The sequence below is a fragment of the Grus americana genome, chromosome 21, assembly GCF_028858705.1.
Source record: "Grus americana isolate bGruAme1 chromosome 21, bGruAme1.mat, whole genome shotgun sequence".
Lineage (NCBI taxonomy): Eukaryota > Metazoa > Chordata > Aves > Gruiformes > Gruidae > Grus > Grus americana.
This window is the reverse complement of record NC_072872.1, coordinates 2,005,844-2,026,394: the sequence shown is the minus strand read 5'-3', so window position 1 is coordinate 2,026,394 and position 20,551 is coordinate 2,005,844. Positions and strand designations below refer to the sequence as shown.

The following is a 20,551-nucleotide window of genomic DNA, read 5'->3' as shown; positions in this document are numbered from 1 at the left end:
GGTTGCTCTCGAGTCTCTTTTGTGACTATGGGTCACAAAATACTTTCATACATCTGCCTGCCATTTTACATATTAACATGATAAGCTTTTGGGGACAAGACAGATGAATGGATGTTGGCATGGCCCTGAACACCCCGAAACCCTGATCTCGGCTGTTATTACAGCCATTTTTAATCCAAAGCATGTCTCTTGGCCTTAAAAACTCTGAGACAGGAATAAGACTATAAGGTGGTAGAAGATTCCCTGCTGGATGGGTACATGTGTGGATGTGTGTGGCTTTTTTTTTTTTCCACAAGAACTTGATTGACTAATGTTTGTAGGTCCCGAGAGCCAGTAAAAGATCTGCTCTGATATCCAGAAAATTTTACAAGGGGCGGCAGGCTTAAAAGTGGTGGGAAGAAGCTGACTCTGCCAGGATGTCGGAATGAGAAAGCCATCAGGAATGTGCCTCGGAGAACAGCTGCTACTAGAGCCCTGGCAGGAACCTCCACGCAAGCTGCCTGGGAGCAAGTAGGGGGATTCGGAGATCACAGCTTGAGACGAGGGAAAGGTTCTCTTTATTTATTTATTTAGCTTTCCCTTTCTGTTTTTTGTCTCCCTCCTTTCTCCCAAGCCTTGTCACAGTGAGGTCAGAGCAGCTTGGAAAAGAAAGAACCTGCCTCTGGTTTTTGCACTCCCTAGCACTTCAGTGCTTTTGCCTTCCTCCCCAGCATGCCCACATCACGGCTCATGCAATGCAGGTTTCTCTCACCCCATAAAAAGGTGTTACCTAAACTCTGTTCTCCCCTAAACTCCTTTTTTTTCCATCTGTTTGCCAGAGAAACATCTCTTTTTATTTCCTCCTCAACATCTTATGTCCATCTAACACAAGCAAGACCAATTAGAAACAGAATATGCAAAACAAAAAATGGGGGAATTTACACTTTCTAACTTTTGGTAGCTTCATCACCTAAATTAGCCACTTTCCCAGGCTCCATCTGTCTATGAATCTACATGGCTAGCAAATTAACACTATTACTGTTGAACACTCTGGTACAGTCTTTTGGCTAAGATCAAAACTAAATGAGTTTAAAGTTTGCTAGATTTCCTTTTTGTGGTCTCCATAGCCAAATCTCGAGGGATGACGGATTGAAGAAAATCTCAAGAGAAAGCTGGAGGAGGTGAGAGGGCATCTGCTGCAGTGCTGTGACTGGCTTAGCACTTCTTTGGGAAAGAGGACTAATGGGAAAAGTCCTTAACCAGCGAATGTCCCAGGTGTGGGGGAAATGTCCATTCCCAGACAGCTGGGGCAAAACAGCAAAAGCTTTTGGCAGTTTTGGCTTCTGAAGCATGTACATCAAGCTCATTATCCTGAGAACCGCAGAACAAAAAAGTCTGTTTTGTTTCAAAGGAGCTAGTTAATTGACTGTTTCCTTGTCACAAGCCTGGAGTACTCTTTCCCTCCTCTCTCAGTGCCCGCAATTCAACTCTCGGCTGCGTGCACAGAGACCCCTGTGCTTAGCCTGAAACCTAATCACGCTGGCCGCACGGAGGACGGACTGCTGGGGTCTCCATTTCACTTCTTTAACCTAGCACAATCCCCGATCCCTCCCCCTTTCCTTCCCTTTCCCCAAGGGACTCTATTATACCCCCCGATCTGTTCACACTCCTTATCCCTCTGCGTGTTTGCACACACTGCTGACCCAGCCTTTATCTGGAAGACATAAGGGTCTCTGTGTGGAGTTCCCACAAGGGCTATTAATCGTGTAGATGTCAGAATCCCCCAGCTCCAAACCCTCCCTTCCTGCTCCTCCCCTCTTCTTCCCTCCCCCCGCCCTTTTTGTACTCTCTGGAGATCGAGGGAAAAAAAGTTTTATGAAAATTCACACACAGAACTTGCAAACTTTGCAAAATATGATCTGCTCCCCTGGGCAAGGTTGGTAAATGGTGTGATTTCTCCTAAAACACCAAATACAAACATGCACACACACTGCTTCCCTCCTAGGCAAACGGAGGAATTTCCTCCATCAGAAAACAGAGAGCTAAATGCCTTGCCAAGTTAGGGAAAGTTTGGCTCCTGGTCCCAACCTGGATGGAAACCCTCCAGCTGGTACCTCTGCAATGGGCCAAATCCAAAAGGCATATCTGCAAATCCATGGGAACATGGGAATCTGCAGAACCGGATTTAAGTCTCAGATCCTTCTGAATGTGGCCCCAAAGAGGAGGCACATCCACACTACCACCTTTCAACACCCTCATCCCCAGCACTGCCATCTCCTTCCCCAAGGTAAACAAGAAGCTGTGCCACCAGGCTGACTCGTGCTGGCTCTAGTCCTTACCTGAACTCGGGCCTCGGTGAGCTTGGTTCTCTGAGCTAGCTCCTCTCGTGTGTAGATGTCTGGGTAGTGGGTTCTCTCAAAGGCCTTCTCCAGCTCCTCCAGCTGCTCAGCAGTGAAAGTGGTTCGACTGCGGCGTTGCTTGCGCTTCAAAGGCAGGTCTGGTTCGGATTCGACGTCAGAGCCTTCGTCCAGCCTGTTACCTGGGGTGGGAAAAAAGTGGGAGATGAGGCTTGCGTGGTTAAAAACCAGAGCGAGAAAGGCTGGATGGAAGAGGTAAGCAGCCCAGTGAAGTAATTTCAGTTCTACTGTGATGGTGTCCATCAAAACAGATACTCTGTCCATGTACAATACATCTACCAGTTTTACGCTATTTCTGTAGTTTCCTACTATTATTTTTTCCCACATTGTAAAAAGACAACCTATTAAATCAGAACTCTTTGCAGGAAAGGGATGGTTCAAAGTCCACTATTCAAACTGTTACAGTGAAAGAACTTACAGTTGTTGACTTATTTCAAGAAATTGCCGGGTTTTATTAGAAATGACTGTGTTTGAGTTGCACATTTTACACTGAAAAGATGTAGAAGCTGAAATGAGCACCTAAAAAATTCAGTACATGATGCTTTGACTTGTGCAGCCTAATTTCCTCTTGCATTTTGTCAGGTATCAGTGTTTGAGAGTTCAATTTTTTTAAACCACCTCAAGAAGAAAAAAAAAAGAAATATTAGGAATTTTTACAGCTGGAAAAACCTTTCCAACTCCACATCACCTGTAGGTTGGGCTGCCCGCAGGATATGGTTCCTCTTAACTTCCCACGTTTCAGCAGGAGTTTTGCACAAGGCCAGACTTCTTCAGCATTAAGATGCCATGAAAGTCCTAACTGATCACTTACTTCCTCCACCTTCACTTGCCCTGGACCTCTGCCTTTCCTTTCTCCCTGCCTTGAGCCCTGGACCACATCTATTGCCTCCTGAGGCCCATACCAAACCCAAGTAAGCATAGCTGGGATAAGTAAGCCTAGTTTTGGGTTGGTTTGTTTTTTTTTTTGCCTGGAGATAGAGCAGAAAGCATCACATTGACATTCACCAAGTCTACAGTCACACCCAGTGGATTTTAGAGGGGACAGACCGAGAACAGCATTGCCTGTGAGTCTCATGTTTGCCAGAGGCCTCTCATGGAGCAAAGCTTGGGTTTCAAAGATGTGCGATGTGCAGGTTTCCTGCGGTGCAGATGTTGACGTATGGAGGATCTCAGCCAGGCCAAAACTTTATGTCTGCCTTTGCGACATTGAAAAATGTGCCACTGGTTCATGGCAGCAGAGAAGGAAGAATATGATATATGAAACCTTTCAGCTAGGTGAGAGATCTGGCCTCTGTCACCTTTTCCTTCTCTCTCATGAAAACAGGAGACTCCTTAAATATGTGCTCATTTTTCTTCCCTAGCAGGTTTGACTGCTATCTTTCAGAATAACTGCACAGGCAGGCTGAGAGCCAGAATCTGCTTAAACACTGTGCTCACAGAGAAATGTTTTTTCTTTTGGCTAAACCTTTGCTAATTTAGGATTAGAAGCAGGACTTACATATGCTCATCTTGACGATAAAGTTCCCTAAAGTTACTAATACTGTTTTTCAGTCCTCTCTTTTTGTTCAGCTCCTATACTATCATCATCCAAAAATCTGCCTTTTTCTTTTCAGAGCTGGGAACGGCAGCTGTGACTTCCCCAACAGCTGCTCGAGAACAGCAGCAGTTTGAGGAGTACGAGGCCAATATCTCATCGGAGCTCACTTGTTTATACTGAGATCACCACAAAATGCCATTGCATTCAGCTTGCTGCAATACAAAAATGCTTTTATGTCTTGGGGCTTCACGGGGAGGATGCGGTGTTGGAACTCAGCTAACTACAGTTGCACTGGAGTTAGAGAAACTCTGCTGCAGAGGAGTGGGTGGCTTGTTTTGGGGCAAACATCACCTTAAGATGTCTTCCCTTCTTCTAGCTCTGGCTTACCAATACACCAGGTCTTTACGCATGTTCATCTTTTTAAATCAAGAACCTTGTATTTCTCAATGAAGTCAGTGAGAAATTAACTTTTTTAATTCAGAGGAGCAGCATCTGTCCCACATTTTAAAGACAGTTTCACGATATAAGGCAGAAATCTGTTAGTAAACTAGCTTTTTGGTTATGTCCATTTTCAGGAAAGGTCTAGAGTCTCAAGTGGTGTAAAAGGAACATCTGTACTTGAAAATAACAGCCCTCCACATCTGGGTCCCAGATGATTCAGGGCAGGTAGAAGCACATCTGGACCTTGGAGTATCATGCTGTACAAAAGCCTATAGCATACAGTAAATTTCTTTAAGTTAATCACTTAAGTCACCGACTATTATTGGTTTAATTAGTTAGTATCCTTTCTGGAAATATCTGATATGAAAAAAATAAGGATGGAGGTGTGTTTTGGTCCTGGATGTGAGAGTGCCAGTGTGAGGAAGGGGAAGGAAAATATACTAAGTTAAATGTCATTTAACTCTGCAGCTGAGCATATTTCTTTATAGTATTATATTCATTTCTATATAGCTAGTATGCATGCTTAGTAGCAACTTCCAGCCTGCGAGCTCTTTAGCACAGGAATTGGCATTTGCAGCACGTTTCATACCTCATGCAACAAAGCCCCAACCTGCTTGGCGAGTACTATGGTGACAGTAATGTCAAAATGACTTTTTTTTTTTTTTTTAAGATCTTCTCCTGCCCACTTGATAGCAGCGCTGTACCATCTACCTACAGCTCATCTGCTTGCTTGGTCCAAGTGCTTACACTGTATACGACAAACCTGGATCCAGTATCTCCCCAAGTGAGGAAGTCTACGAGAGGATCTGTAATGTGCTGGCTACAAGGTTAAAAAGGTACAGAGCCAAACCTTGCCACATAAACTGACGTAACACTTTCTATCCACAAGTCTCCAAACAGCTCCCAACTGGCATTATCTCCATTTTACAACCGTAGCAGGGATGGCGGAAGTCATCCACCTACGGTCACCCTGTGAGTCAGGAGCAAAGCTGGGAAAAGAAGCCACAGCTCTTCGTGCCAAGTCCGAGGCTCCAACAACCCGACTACAAAGATGAAACCAAGAGAGCAAGAAAAATCCCAGGGTATGTCTGGAACCAGCTGGTCTTAGTACGATGCAGCTGCTGCTGTCAGACACAGATTCATTAAATAATATAGAAAGTCTTTCAGCTGAGAGAGACTGCACTACGAGCCTATTATCTAATGCATCTGCTATTATCAGGGGACAGTCTCCCTTACCTGCCTAAGATGCAACTCAAGGATCTAACAGGTCTTTTCCATTCATAAGCAGTTGAAACCTGCTGGACGAACCACTGCCATAATCTCTGCAAAGTTTCTGTGCAATGAGAAGTTTTACAAAGCTGTGGGAATAACTCAAGGAGACTCCTCTGTGAGGCAAGTCCAGGGGGATTCATCCAAAGCTTGAACACCTCATTTTTCTGCCCCACATCCCTGCATGAAAAATGGATGCATGGCACTGCCAGCAGCATAAGCAGGGGGAGAATCCCAGTTTGCAGCCTCCAGCACAACAGGGCTATTGCCATAGAAATAATCATTTGCGTATGCTGGTAGCATTTTACACTTACTCAGCACAGACAGCAGTGAACACCCTGTAAACACGAAGGTGGAGAAATATCTAGCAGCAGCTTCTTGTGTGGCTTACCAATCACTAGTTGTGATGAAGGATGGGAAACAGCTAGCTGTCCGATACGCAGCACCCCTAGGATATCATACTGGCTAAAGATTGACAGAAAAGAACAGAATGGAGAGGTGAATGGAGGGGAAAATCTCATGGGAGGACAAGTCAGAGAAAAGGAAAAACTCAGAAAAAAGTATGTGTATAACAGGATACACACACTGTCCCAATTGTATTGTTTTTACGGCGATTCCATCTGTATTATTTAGTGTAACTGCTCTGTAGCTCAGAAAGAAAAACCCCTAACTGCTCAAATCTCTTTGTTTCACAATACTCTTAGAAATAAAGAGACATAGGCTTCATTATGGGAATGAAAGCAAGTATGCCAGTGTGAAAATTCAGAAGCTCTTCCCTCTGCTCAGAGGGGGCTATTCAAATGTACAGGCACCTTCTTGAAGCAAAGATACAACATGGCTTGTGCAAGGGAGGAGAGATGACGGTGTGAAGGGACTTGCTAAAGGTTTGTGTGGACCAATGTCAAGTCCCACATCTTCAGGGAGGATCAGCTGGGGAAAACTGGTTTGTTTTCTCCCCATGGAAATGAGTGCAGCCAGAGCATGTGCGCAGGTGTGTGTACAGGATGGCATAGGAAAGGTGACAAATATAAGCCTGGGCTTGTCTTGGGACCCATTCTAGCATGAGGAAATGTGTAAATTATGGCCCACAAACTCACATTCCTGAATAATGCTGCTGATTCAGGTTGGGGTACAATTAGCAAGAGCTGGGCAGAGCTCTTTGGAGAGGTTTGAAAGGAATAGAAGTAGACTGGAGCTTGAGGAAAGGAACAAGAAAAACCCTCCGTAATTATGGACTGGATGCATCCTCCCTCTCCCCATTCCCTTTACTCCTCTATTTCCCTTCCTCCCCCTCCGCCTTTCTCTTCTCCACCTCCATTCACTGCTTCTGGGCGCCTCTTAGCCCTGAAGTTAAATTAATCAACAGGATTAGGTGGAATCGGTCACAACAAGACCCTCCAGGCTCAGACTGAGCCCTTGATGCTCTACAAGGACCTGCTGCCTTGTCTTGAAGCACCTTGGTGCCGTCTGGAAGGATTGGCAGACAGGACCAGACATGAAAACGCATTCATTAAAGTGGGGATCGGATTTTGTTAGAGGGTAAAGGGGAGCTGCACATTCTCTCCTTCAGTATTTCTCATCTCATTTCCTCTCTTTCTCTCTTGCTTCCAGCTGCACCATCCTAAAAATTAAATGTGTGTTGGAGGGGAGAGATGAAGAGGGGGAAGGGAATGGTTTTGTGAATGGCTTAGCTATAACTGCACTTTTTGTGCTGCAACTGGCTGTAGCAAACTCACCCATACTGCTGGAACAATAGCAATGCTCCACCAAACCAGATCTGGAGGTGACTGGCTGGGAAGCTAATGCAGCCACAGGGGAACTTGGATTTAATGGCATGAGAGAAGTAAGAAAATCTGACTTTGAAGGTAGCAGCAAGATCCAAGCTACCCCACATTACAGCCCGCACCAGGTTCCCCCTTCTTCACAATGCTCTCCATCCACCAAAGCTGTCATGCTGCTACCCCTGCATAAACATACGCATGCACATTTTTCCAGTCCCATATGTACCTGAAGTTCAGGTACATAAAATAGCTACAAGTTATTTTATGCTGGAGGACAATTAATGAGTCTCTCAAAGACCTTGAAAAGGGCAGTCTTCACCTGCCACGTGATGCTTTTGCTGCCTGCCATTGCCTTAATAAATGGAGCCTCATTGCCATGAGACAGTGAAGAGGTACCCATCTCACAGGTGAAAATATTTCCCGATTCTGGGTACCTTGTCACGAGGGCCTAAAATAATAAGATATGTTATAGCCGAGATCCTAGCCATGGACATCAGCTATAGTACATCTGTGGAGAAGAAGGGTGGGACTGCACACCTCGCACTTTCTACTCCCCCAAATGGATGGGAGCATCCCCGGGTGGGATGAACAAGGATCACAAAGATGCAGCTGTTTATTCACAGAGCATGTCCCCCGTGCTGGACCCTGCAGTCGACAGCTTCAGAAGCAAGAGCTGAAACTCTCCCTGACTTCTTAGCATCTGCCTTTCCCTCTGGCAGAAAGCAAACAAAACCCATCAAAATGCAAACAAGACTATGAAAAGCCTGAGAGAAGGGCGACACAGTGGCAGCATCGCAAGCACAGAATTGTATTGCCTTGATTTTTCTCTCCAACGTGAAAACCAGAACATCCTTTTCTCTGTCTTCTTGGAAAATGATGAAGTCCTGAGTTCAAAATGAGAGAGAGGTGTGTATGTGTGTGCAGAATAACCCCTGCTCATCTCCAAACCTTTTCAACAGCAGGTGGGACTGCAAAGGGGGACAGAGGTGTTTCAAATTCATCTCTCCCCTCCCTTTCCCCCGTGCAAGCACATTCCCAGACACAAAAAAACCAATAATCGACACAGCACATACAATAAAGCTTGGGTTTCCCCCTCCCTCCCCTTTCCAACCTGTAAACTCCCCATTCTCCAGCATTTGCTCGTGCCTGCGCAGCTGTATTACAGTTTAACATAGTTTAGAGGGCTGTGGTGTGGAGCAGCGGCAGAAAACGAATCACATAATAGTTGATATGCGTTTTAATCAAGTAATTCGGCCCAAGCAGAATGATAGTGCCTGTTGGTGGGGTGCCCTTGAATACCAAACAGACCGGGTAGCCAGCCTAGGAAAATGAAAAAGTCATTTACAGCTCAGCTGGGGACTGCAGTGTTCAGCAAAGCATTAGTGTGGGGGCCTTAGGAGATAAAGGTTTGGGTATTTTTCTATTTTTTTTTCATTCAGGCACTGAACTGGCCAGCTGTAACCAAACCACAGACTGAGGTAATGTCCATTATGAGCTTTACAACTTGGAAATAATACTCACAGTGGAGCCCATGCTCTTGAACAGGAAGGCAGAGACAGTGTGTGTGGCTGTCTGTCTGTCTGGGAGGGGGAATATAGAAAGGGGGGGTGTCAAAGAGAGAGGTGTTTCACAACTGGATAATTCCCTTATGTCAAGATCTCTACTGAATGAGTGAGATCATATGTGGAAGGAGAAGCTGTAGGAAGGAGGGAGAAAGGAAAGCTGGAGGTTTATGCATTAAAAGGGAACATATGCAAAAGGCATCCAAGTATGCGCACCTGCCCACGCATGGGTGACAAGACACAGCCAGCCAGCAGGATCACCAGAGTGAGAACCACTCAACCTGTTCTGGCTTGGAATGTGGTATCCAACCATTTCTCCATGTCTGAATCCCAAAGAGGAGCCCCAGATTCACATGCTGGGCTTGAAGACTCAAAGGTGGTGCAACATGTTTTTACCTGGTTCTGGCTGTCCTTCTTCCCCGAGCACTCACTCCAAACTTACTTTCCTCCCAGCTATGCCTGAATTTGCCTCCTAACTCATGGATTGGTTTGGGGATTTTAAGAAAACTCTTATACAGGAGTATCTCACCTGGCACTTGGCCATGAAATACATATATGCCTCTAAATAGAAGAATATCAACTTCTCTTTGGTTAGAGTACCAGTTTGGGATGCACAGAGGTACAAAATTCACTTCCATATAAAATCCTTACATCTCCTTGAACGAGTGCCTTGGCCGCCTTGGCTCAGTTTTAGCTGGGTTCATAGGCACATCTGCAAGTGGGTCACTACAAGATTTTGGAAAAAAAAAAAAAAAGCTAGAAAGACTGTTTTCCTTGGGTCAGTCATTCATCACCAAAAGCCTCTTGCCAATATGAGGACTTGCACTGAGTGAAGAAGACATAGCCAACATCTCACTCCATTCCTCCTGAATTGCGGCTGTTCCAGGTAACTCCATTCAGATTAGGAACGTACCTTTGCCTGGAAGCTCAACTAGATGAGGGGTTTTCCAAGCCCACAAAGAAGAAGGAATTGCATCCCTAGCCAGATGCTCTTTCATAATCCATGCCACACATATAGACCAAGCAAACTCCTTTGCTGACGTGCAGTTCTGGTTAAAGCCAAGAAGCTGTACTCATTTATCTTGGTGGAGGGATCTGGTCCCGGAGGCTCCATCTACTCTGCATGTGAAAGTAGTAAGAGACATCAGGGCCCCAGCAAATCCTACTGCAAATCAGAGTCTGGCAGCATAGGTACCAGCTGCAGTGCCTCCACGCAAAGACACATGGTCACAAAGAACACAACATATTCTGTACTTGCAAGTAGTGAACAAAACCAAATCATCCAGAACATTTGGAGGAAGATAGGGAGGGAGGGAGGGCAAAAAGGAGCCTATGTCTCCAACAGCCTTTGTTAATTCCCAGCACTGGCCTGAATATAAACAGATGGAATATCCATCAACTCCAGTCGTCTTTTCTTTTCTTTCAACTTTTTTCTAGTTCTCGCCTCCCTGCCCCCTCCACCCCTAACACTCTTTCTTCTGGCTTTTGTTTGGCCTTTTAAAGAACCCCGAGGTAATGAGGCCTGCCCCAACTCCCAAGCACATCTGTGAAGTCCATAAAAGGCCCCTTTTTCACTTCAATATTCATAGCCGCGTGCTTGTGGCAGGCGCAGGATCCAGTGGAGGGCTGCACGAGAGGGACCGCAGGGGCTTGCTGGCTCCTCTACTTGAATTGAAACGATGTAGTTAGAGAGGCATCAATAGTGCTCCCAAAACTGGGAAGCAAAGGGAGACCAGCTGGGATACAGGGGGAATAAAGAAGCAGGGCGAAGAAAAGGTCTGCTTGCTTTCTCTGGAGTTTTCCCTTTTTTGCTTTCTTCCCTTTTCAGCTTCATCTCTCCAGTTCCCTTAAAAGAATTTCTCATAGACATGGGGAAGTTGATGGAGCAGCGGAAACACATCCCATTTAAGGGTCTAAGTTGCACAGGAGAACTGGGGATAGGTACCCAGGATGCTGGAAGCCTGCTAGCATTAAGGATGAGAGATCTGATCCTTTGATAACTGCCTTGACTTACAACTCAAAGAAGCAGGCAAACCCAAGACAGATTACCTGGCCTGCAGTGTATGAAGCCAAGTCCTTTATCCAGGCAGGAAGGACTAGTATACATACGGTACCTGGGGCTGAAAAAATCAGTGGTCAGTGACTGATCAAAGGGTAAAACTAAACGTACATGTTTAGCTTGGTACTCTGTGTTTTGTTTCAGCACTGTTCCTGGCAGAGGTATTTAGCACTTGCCTGGGGCAGCAATGTGGCCTTGCCCCAAGTCAGCATGTAGCCTTTCTCCCCAGTGCTCAGCTTGAGTCCCTGACTCTCACCCACTAAGTTCATGCCATGCCTCGACTAGGCTGAAGCTCCAGCTAGGAGCCAAAGAGATGCAAGGAAATCCCAGTGATGCCCAGCTTGCTGTAACCTTTTGCACTCCAGCCATGCCCGTTTTCTCCCAGCAGCAAGCGTACATAACATCACAGCCACTATGGTAAGAGGGTGAACCTCCAGGAGCCTGTTACACCAGTTTTCCACCTCATTCTGAGCACAATACAATATCTAACTGCTCTCCATGTGCGTTACGACCACCCCAAGGGTATCTGGAGGTACAAATACCGTAATAGAAAAGACACTGTACTATTCAAACACCTTTGTGAAAATAACACTCAGATCCACAGGAGAGATACTCAGAACTGACCCCGGCCAGAGAACAGGCATCTCTGGGCAGTTTTGCCTTTATACCTCGGTTGTCATCTTGAGAAACCTGTGTTCTTCTATGCCAGTCCCAATCCCCTGTCCTTGACCTACTCCAGTACTTTTTACTTGGTAATTTCCTCAAAGCTGACTGAGCAAGAAGCACCATAGGGTGATACCTAAGCAAAAGCTACCTTTCTCCAGTTCTGGGCTGGAATCCACTTGGTGTAACATGTTCATCAGCATGTCACGTATGCACAGACATGCCATCTCAGATGTCTAGCATCCTAGCGAGGCGCACAAATCCAGGTTTCACAGTTTCTCGTCTGTGACAACCTCTGCTCCTCCTGGCTTTGTCCCAGCACAGCTCTGCTCATGTACTTGAAGTACTGCCACCCCTTCTGTTCCAGTTCTGGGCCCCACATGTTCTGCCAGCACATCTCAATCTTGGCTGATAGCTGCCTTGCTATTCTCACTCTGGGGTCCCTGCACAGCTCTGTCATTGCTCCTCCATCCCAATTGCAACACCCTCTTTTATTTTCATCCTAAACACCTATACAGCTCTGCCAACAGCCCTTAATCTTGTCCTGTAGTTCCTCTGCTGCTCCAGCCCTGGGCCTCCCTGGCTGGATACATCAAGTTAAAGACCTTTCAATATAAGACTCTTTCAGGAAAGATAAACAAATTTAACCTCATAAACCTTTCCCAATCCTGAAAAACCAGCCCGTGAGAATGAGGCACCAGAGACCACTTAACCACACATGAGAAACACATTCCTCCTGCTGTTTGCAAGCCCTGCTTCATTTATCTGAATGTCAGACCAACCGCCTGAAGCCAAGAGGTGTGTGAGAGCGGGCACGAGCAACCACTTTGTTTCCTTTACTTTGTCCTCCACCGTGTCTGTGAAAACAGAGGGATGCAGCAAAAGTCATTAAGGCAGTTGTCCTTGGAGAACATCTGATTCTTTTACCCCTCTTCTGCTTCCTTCCCTTTCCTGTGTCCTTATGCTTTTTTATTTACATATATACATAGACAATATGTATACATACATGTGTGTATATACACACACATCCTCTCTTGCTTCACTGCTACTTCCAGTTGCTTTCCTGTTCTCTCTGTTGCACTTCTGCAGGCTCCTCCGTCTGTCTCTCCATGTTTATGCTCTTCCCCTGCCTACTTTTCTCCCAACAAACACAAACACTCACAGCTTTACATTAATTTCAGCCCACGGAGAAAACACCAAAGTACGTGACTGTAAAGAGCTTCGGGAGAAAAGGATCCACAAGCAGAGCATGTCCCTCATCAAGTTGGCCAACAGCAACTCCGGCTGCCGCTGAAAATGTGTTGAGAAGCTGGACTGTGACATTCGCCTGCAATTGAACCCCTCTGCTTGTCTCTGCTGCTCTCTGCTAGCTGAGCCGGGAGAAGAAAGAGAAGAAAGAAAAGTGTAGGGAGGAGAGAATGCAAGTGACAGAAAGAAGGATTGAATGAAGGAGTGAAAAGAAAGAAAGATATCCCTGCGCCGCTTGGTCCTTTATCAGCCCTGTCATCTGGTGCAGGGCCCTGTTCGCATTGTCTCACCTTGGACAAAACAAAAAGGCGTTTTTGTGCAGATTCCTTTAGAGCTGCCAGAGCCCGCACCTTAGGGGGTCGCTAAAGGCTGAATGTGCAGCTGACAGCCCTGCGCAGCCCGATGTGATATCAATAAACTCCGACACGTCAACTCTTCAGCACAGCTCATGTGGAAGGTACGGCTTGAATATTAAAACCTCCAGCGGCCGGGAAATAAGCTTGGGGTGGAGAGGGGGGAGGAGGTGGCTCAGAGCAAGACAAGGTCGACGAGCGAGGGGGCTGCATTAGCACAAGCTAGGGGCAAGGCAGCCAAAAAGAGACACCATTACAGATCTGCTACCTGCTGTCTCACTAACTGTTCTTTTTGCTTTTATCCTTGACCACCAGTGAGGACAAGAGGCATACAGGCTTATATGACAGCTTCCACTACAGGTCCTGGGACAGGGATTCTCCTCGAGAACCAAACTGGACAGGAGTCCAACAGCCAAACCAGAACCTCTGTTCACCTGCTCAATATTACATCCTGCCTCCTGCTTGGCAGACATTTGCTTCAGGGCAGGCATAGTGTATGCACAAGAGAGCAAATAAACTACCTCTTCACACACCGCTGTTTATTATACGATGGTGCTCCAAGGCATCCACCAGTGACAGCGCCTCAGCTGTGCTGCCAGCAAAACTTCCAGTCCAGAGCAACAAGCCAGGCAACAGAAGTGCCTGTTTTGCTGATGGGACGCTAAAGCTCAGTAGCTATTCTTTTGCCACTTCTGATACAAGATGCTTTCCCAGAAGAGCAGGCACAGCATCATGATAGAAGTATTGCTGCTCTTTCATGCCTGTTAGCACTGACTATAAAACATTTTCCTCTGCTGACGCTGTCCATCACTGGGTTCCAGAGTGAACATGCCCAGCTGAAATAAAAGAGACAGCTCGCTCCATGAGAACTGAATTGTGTTAAGCTCAGAGCCAAGCTAGACTCTCTGAAGACTACACAATGTCCACAGCCTCCATTTCCACTCAGATCACAGCTCTGAAGTTTTATTTTTGTTGTAAAAGTTAGAACATGTGCCCAAATTAAATACCTGGAGCCTCAGATGCTAGTTCCTCTGGCGGGGGGGGCGGGGGGAAGGCCAATCCCACCACCAGAGCAGAGCTGTGCTGAACACGTCCTTCAGCCCCAATCAAGGCAGGACACAACTGTCCCATGAGGCCACGATGCAGACAGAAATTAGTTTCAAAATCTCCAGCCCTATAAAGGAGTTTTTTCAGGAGGTAGATACCTATATATACATGATATGCTGTGGATTTTATCTGCCAAGTATTTCTCAGCATACATGACTTCATTGTTTAAGTATTCCAAAATGTAACAAGGGATCTTTCAGGAGCTTGTGATGGTCTCTTTTCCTCTTGGATTGCGATCCTATGAGGCAACTGTGCCCTGACAGACACACAGCATAAGCTGAAACCTTTCACAACTACTTCTTGCTTAGGAATTCAAGATGAGCATTTCCCACCATCATTAAACCAGAAGGATGTGTGTAGCAGAGCTCTGCTCTCACCAAACGGAGAGACTAAATACGTGCAGAATAATGTTTTAGCCTGTCAGTCACAGATGGGAACAGGTATTTCTGCCACTAAACCTATTTTTTGTTAGAACTGTGCAGGTCATGAGTTTTCCAGTTTGACAGTCAAATTCCCCAAATGCAGGGAGGTGAGAGTGTTTCAGGATAGCTTCAAATAAGTTCTGTTTGATGGGGCCATTTGGCTTTTTTAAACTAAAGAATCAAAAGATTTTAATCTAAGGTAGTAGAAACATTTCAGCTGACCTGAAATGAAAAATCTTGATTTGTTTTCAAATTATTTGATTAAATTTTTTTTTCCATTAAGAAGAGGCTTCATTTCAAGATGAAGTTGGGATTTGAGAAGACATTAAAAGATCTTTTTTTTTTTCATTCCCCTCCCACATGTGGCAAATGGGTCTGGGATCTTTGCAGAGACCTCTGGTCTTGGTTCAATTCAGTTTTGACCATGTGCCCTTTGCCAGTCACAGAAAATCAAGAGAGGCCCCTGAGTTGTTTAGAGATGTGATGTCTCTAATGTCAAACTGTTGGCTCCCCCATGACCACTACTGTGTAAAACAGAGGATTTGTGTGCCTGGCTCTGGGACCTACATAGACACATGCAGTATTCTGTGGCAGGAGCTAATTTCTCGCACTCAGGCCAGCAAGGTGGTGGGCATGTGAAAAATATCCCACGAGCTACACACAGGACTGGCACTAGCAGTTAACAAAAACAGATTTGGAGCAAAACCAGCAAATAAAATAGGTACCAACAACTCTCACTCGAAAAAAAGAGTCAGAAACCCAAAGAAACCTACTTGAAAACAAAGCAGTGAAGTGTTACAAGAAGAAAATTCTCACCCTCAGCTTGAACAGACAGAGCAAGTGCACAAAGTGTCACAGGAAAAATATTTGTCCAGCTACTGATGAGCCCACATGAGAATCGCTCACCCTTCAAGGGGCCCAGTAATATGTAAGTTAGTTCCACGCCATGTACAGTTTTGAAAGCTGAGCACTGACCATGCAAAAGCCTAACCCCTTTCATCCACCCCTTCTTCCCAACCAAATTTTACAGACCAGAGAAAATTAGCTGGAATGTTTAATGAACCTTTTGATATTCATACTTCTTCAGCTGGTAAATAATTTCATTCTGCACGCTGAGGACATTCAGGGTGCAAGCATGGAGATTTTCCTCTTGGGATAGGGTAAGTTGGCTTAGCTAAATTAAGAAATTACCTCCCCCTGAAATTTGAAACACTTCAAAAATGCAGTTGTCTGAATTGTCCAGATTCTCTGTGGTTCAGAGTGTGAAACGGTATTAACTGTTATTTGTATTTCTGTAGTTCCTAAAGACCTTAACTAAGGTTAGGCAGGGGGTTTGTTCTGTACCAAAGCAAACATAGACAAACAATGGCAGGAGGACAAGGTGAGGGACCTAGATGGTAGAAATTCATTTTTACATGTCTGAGTCAATACTGAAAATAAAATTTGGATGTCCTGACTCCCAGGCAGCTGCTAGGTCCGCTGCCTGATCCTTTTTAGATTATAATGCCAAAAAAATTCATGACTTGTTCTGATTCTTTGCACCTTGCCAGATGTGCTGCATTAACTCCTATATCAAACACCAGGTTAGGTGAAAACATACCTTTTTTGCAAGACATCACTCTGCTGAATATCACCTGCAGCTCTAACACATTATTCAACTAATTGATTAGCCTGCCCTTCTTACTTCAACACTTTCCTCCATGCCTAAAGATTCCCATTTCATGCTTCAAAAATCCCAGAGAGAACAAGCTCTTGGGTTGCACGATTTTGCTGGACAACCCTGGAGCTGTCAGCAGCAGTAACGAGGTGGACCCCTCTACTAACCAGCAAGCGGAGCATTCAGATGCCATCTAGCAAATCCAACAGGTCAGCAAAGGTTTGAAATCGAAGGTGCCTTTTGAAAACTAGAGTGTTTATTTGGTTTAATGGATATTTTCTAAACAGCAGAACAGATAAGCCAATATCAGAACAACTTTCTCCACAACGCAAAATTAACTATGCAGGAGGACAGTCAGAAGAGTAAGCAACAAACCTAGATTTGAAGCCTCAGCAAAACACATGCCAAAGAGCTAGACGGTGCTCCCTGGATATTAATTTTAACCCTGGGTGTGCTGTGGCTTCGGTGGGGAGAAACCCCACCGGGATATTCAAGCATTGGGCTCCGACTGGCAGCAGCGGGAGCCAAGCCCCGTTCTGGGAATGGCAGGGCTGCCCCGGGTCACGTAGCCACCGTTCCACTCCCCACTGCGAGGGGCCCCAGCGCTGGATATTTGCAACCGGCTTTAGCGTCACAGTGGGAGCTGGAGAGGACTTACCAGCCCTTTGTGATGGATACGCTTTTCGGTCCAATGCTGCCAGCACTATCGCTATTAGAAATGCCACCAGAATACAGGATAGATTTTCCACTCCCTTCTCATCCATTATCTTATCTGTCTGTATTGTCCCCTGTTTGGTATTGGGCTCGGGGACAGCTGACACACACAGACACAACTCAAGAAGTTCCAGCAAGCCTTGAACCTCGTCGCGCGGGCCACAACTGGGTCTTTTAAAGGCACGCTTTGCACACTGTCTCTCTGCGATCTGCGCAAGATGCTGATATTTCTGGGAAAAACTTTTGAAGTGCGGCATTTGCCCCACACCTACTTAGTATTAGGTGGAGGCACCCATCTCAAACCAGTGGAGACTGAGTACTCCCTTTGTACCTATGAACAATCTTCCCCTCACATTGATTATTAAAGATAATGCTGACTCCATGGGAGTTTTGTCGCAATAGGTGCTGTACAGAGCCATGAAAGCACGTGGAAGTACCTGGTCCGCAAGCAAATACCAGCAAAATCCAGCTTATATACGTTTTGACAGCTGGGTCAAAAACATTTGCACTCGGTTTTACTTAAGTTCATAACAAACATCCATAGCCAATCTTAGAAAACCTGTAGGAACAGCACAGATTTTTCTTCACTAGAAGCACAATCTAACATTTATATTATTCTATATTCTTGCAGAATTTCACTTGGATCAATTTCATTCCCAGAGGACAGAAGAATTTCTCTTCCAAAAAACTGAAGTTTCCATCAAAAACATGTACAAACTTAGAGATGCATCATTGTATATTTAAAAAAGTAGCAATATTTCTAAAAATAAGAATTTTTAGGCACAGATAATTAGATTTAAAATATTTTCTTAGTCCATAGCAATGCTACGTTAAAATAATTCCTTACAATTTGTTATCAATTTTCACAAAAAATAACTTTCTTTACTATTCCATACACTCAGACTTCTAAGTTTTTGTTGATGGTACTCAAGATATTTCCCAAACCTGCACAATGTCACCCTCTGCTGACGCATTCAAATAGAAGTTTTTATAACAAAAGAGATAAATGGTCAATTTAATCCAGTATCCTGCCCCTGACCGCTCCCAGTGCTGGATACTTCCTGATGGAGCCATAGGCTACTCTGTAATTATCTCCTGCACCATTACTTCTGTTGAGTGGAGGGTAATCTTCCCAGAGCCAGTTAATTCATGTCTGACTTGTGCAAAAATCTGAATTGCTTTTTTCATTAAAAATAGTTATTTGGTAGGTAAGATCAAACTGGGCTAAGTACCTCAAAGTTCAGCTGCTATCTGGGACAATGCGAGCCTGAAAACCTGGGCTGGAAAAAGTCTCCCAAGAACCACAGAGAATTCAACATTTGAAAGACATTTACATAAATAAAGAGGGGGGGGACCCCACAAACAGTTCATTACTTGCAAGCAAAATTCTGCTATGAAAACTGAAAGTCTGAGAGGAGTTAGAAGCTATCTAAATAAGGCCACGAATAACTATTCTTTATTAGAAAAGCTGTTATATTCATGAGACAAAGCCTGAGTCCCCTTGCCGATCTTCATCCCTCCTTGGCTTACTATGCAGAGGTGCTCACTTAATTATTTTAACAGTTCATGTTTAAAAAGCACTGATTTAGAACTGGTCTCTTAGCACTTTCTAAGCCTTGTTCCATAAGCTTTAATTTGAGATGGAAATTATACTCAAACGCTTTCATGTGGTACTTACTGGGTCCAAACAGCCAGGTAAATTTAAATAGAGCAATACATATGGCTTACGAGCAAAGGTACACACCTAAATAAAGATAGTGAAAAGCATGCTAAAGGCTAACAAACCATATACCAATAATACATGGACCTTCTTAATGTGTTTACACATTCTGCACATGATACCTAAAGATCAGGAGAGACACGGAGAACAGAAACAGGACTGGGGTAAGTAACAAAAGGGATAAATATAAATTACAGGTATGTGAATGAAATTGTGCCTCTGAGGTTCTTTGTGACTTCTAAGTGCCATTGACAGAAGCATTTATAGCACTCGTCTTGTGTCCTGCTAGCGTTGAGCCAGTGGGCTCTGTGCTGATGTCTTGTAACAGAGAAGTTGGATTTATCCTAATAAACGTTCTGGAGTTAGAAAGCCCTGCTCCAAGGTAGCTGTCACTTATCAGGTGTGCAGTGAATGTAGGCAGAGACAGAGATACAAGGGACTACATGCCTGGTGGGTTGACAAATTATGGGTGAGTTTGCTTCTTAACCGAAAAATTGTCACTAGATGGAGAAGACAAAAAGTGGGAATGACTGAAGGCAAGAAGTGTACTTTCATCAGTATGCTAGTACCTCAAAATAAAACAGGAGCAGAAAAAAAAAGGGGGGGGGGGGAAGTCTGGAAGCCCTTGGGGATGAGCTCATCTGTCACCACAGGCCAGCAGAGCTGTCATGAAATAAATAAATGGTCTGGATTGTCTGCAAGAGTGACTACAAGTCAGTGACATTGATCCACATGTCCATCTGGGTGAAAACTTGTTTGTGGGCAGAGCCTTCACTCGGTGAAAAGTGCCTCCTATCGCTCCTTCTACCCATCACTGCTTTCTCCTTTCCTTAAGTCAGAGATAATGAAGTTACAAAGCTCGCTAAGAAGGCAAGGAGGACTTTTTTCCCTAACCCTTCAGCTTCCTCTGAAACAAACCCAACAACAACTCAGCTGGTCTTCTCTGTTATTTTTGTTGGAGAGACTCCCCCTACCCCTCCTTCCCTATGGATCTGCTGCTAATAAGAGTCGTGTAAGTTTGTTGTACACCTGCCAAATTTTAGGATGGAACCAGGAGCCAGCTCACATGGTTGTTGTTTTTCCTGGACAAGAAAGCCTGCAAGGGCAGGCAGGAGTGCAGCAGTACCTGAATGCTGGGCATGGAAAACATGGCAGCAACTGTCCTGCACTCCACCACCGTAGTGGGAGGTAATGAAAGGGACAGAGAAGGATGGAAGAGCACACAAATATTAGCACTTGGTGAGGAATGCCCTTGGAGAGTATTAAAAAAGCAAACCCAGCCCCTGTGATGCGCTTTGGGGAGACAAGCAGAGGCTGAACCTAATGCAGTATTTACTGTGCACAGCTTTTATTGCAAAGCACAGACACTCGGGCTGTGGTAGTGCCCAGGGCTGTACAGATAGATGAGCACAGCAGCACATAAAGGGAAGGAAAGCCCAGAAAGGGCTAAACCAATACACCAGCAAACTCAGACACCTCAGGGAAGCACTGCCTGGAGGCAAACAGCAATTTCAGTACAGACCACAAGAAAGGCTCTGACCTTGCCAAGGCTGTAGCAGGCTGCTGGAGTAGCACAACACTATGGCTGGCTGGCTGTCCTGACCACTGGACCACACCACTCT

The 20,551-nt window shown here is 45.1% G+C and overlaps 1 protein-coding gene across 4 annotated transcripts in view; it reads right to left on the bottom strand.

Moving 5' to 3' along the window:
* PAX7 (paired box 7) overlaps positions 1 to 20,551 on the bottom strand; it is a 100,511-nt gene that overhangs the window by 48,467 nt on the left and 31,493 nt on the right. For all 4 annotated transcript variants that reach the window (XM_054849704.1, XM_054849703.1, XM_054849705.1 and 1 more), the window contains exon 5: positions 2,319 to 2,518. In XM_054849704.1, coding sequence (XP_054705679.1) covers positions 2,319 to 2,518 — 200 coding nt within the window. The remainder of the gene's footprint in view (positions 1 to 2,318; positions 2,519 to 20,551) is intronic.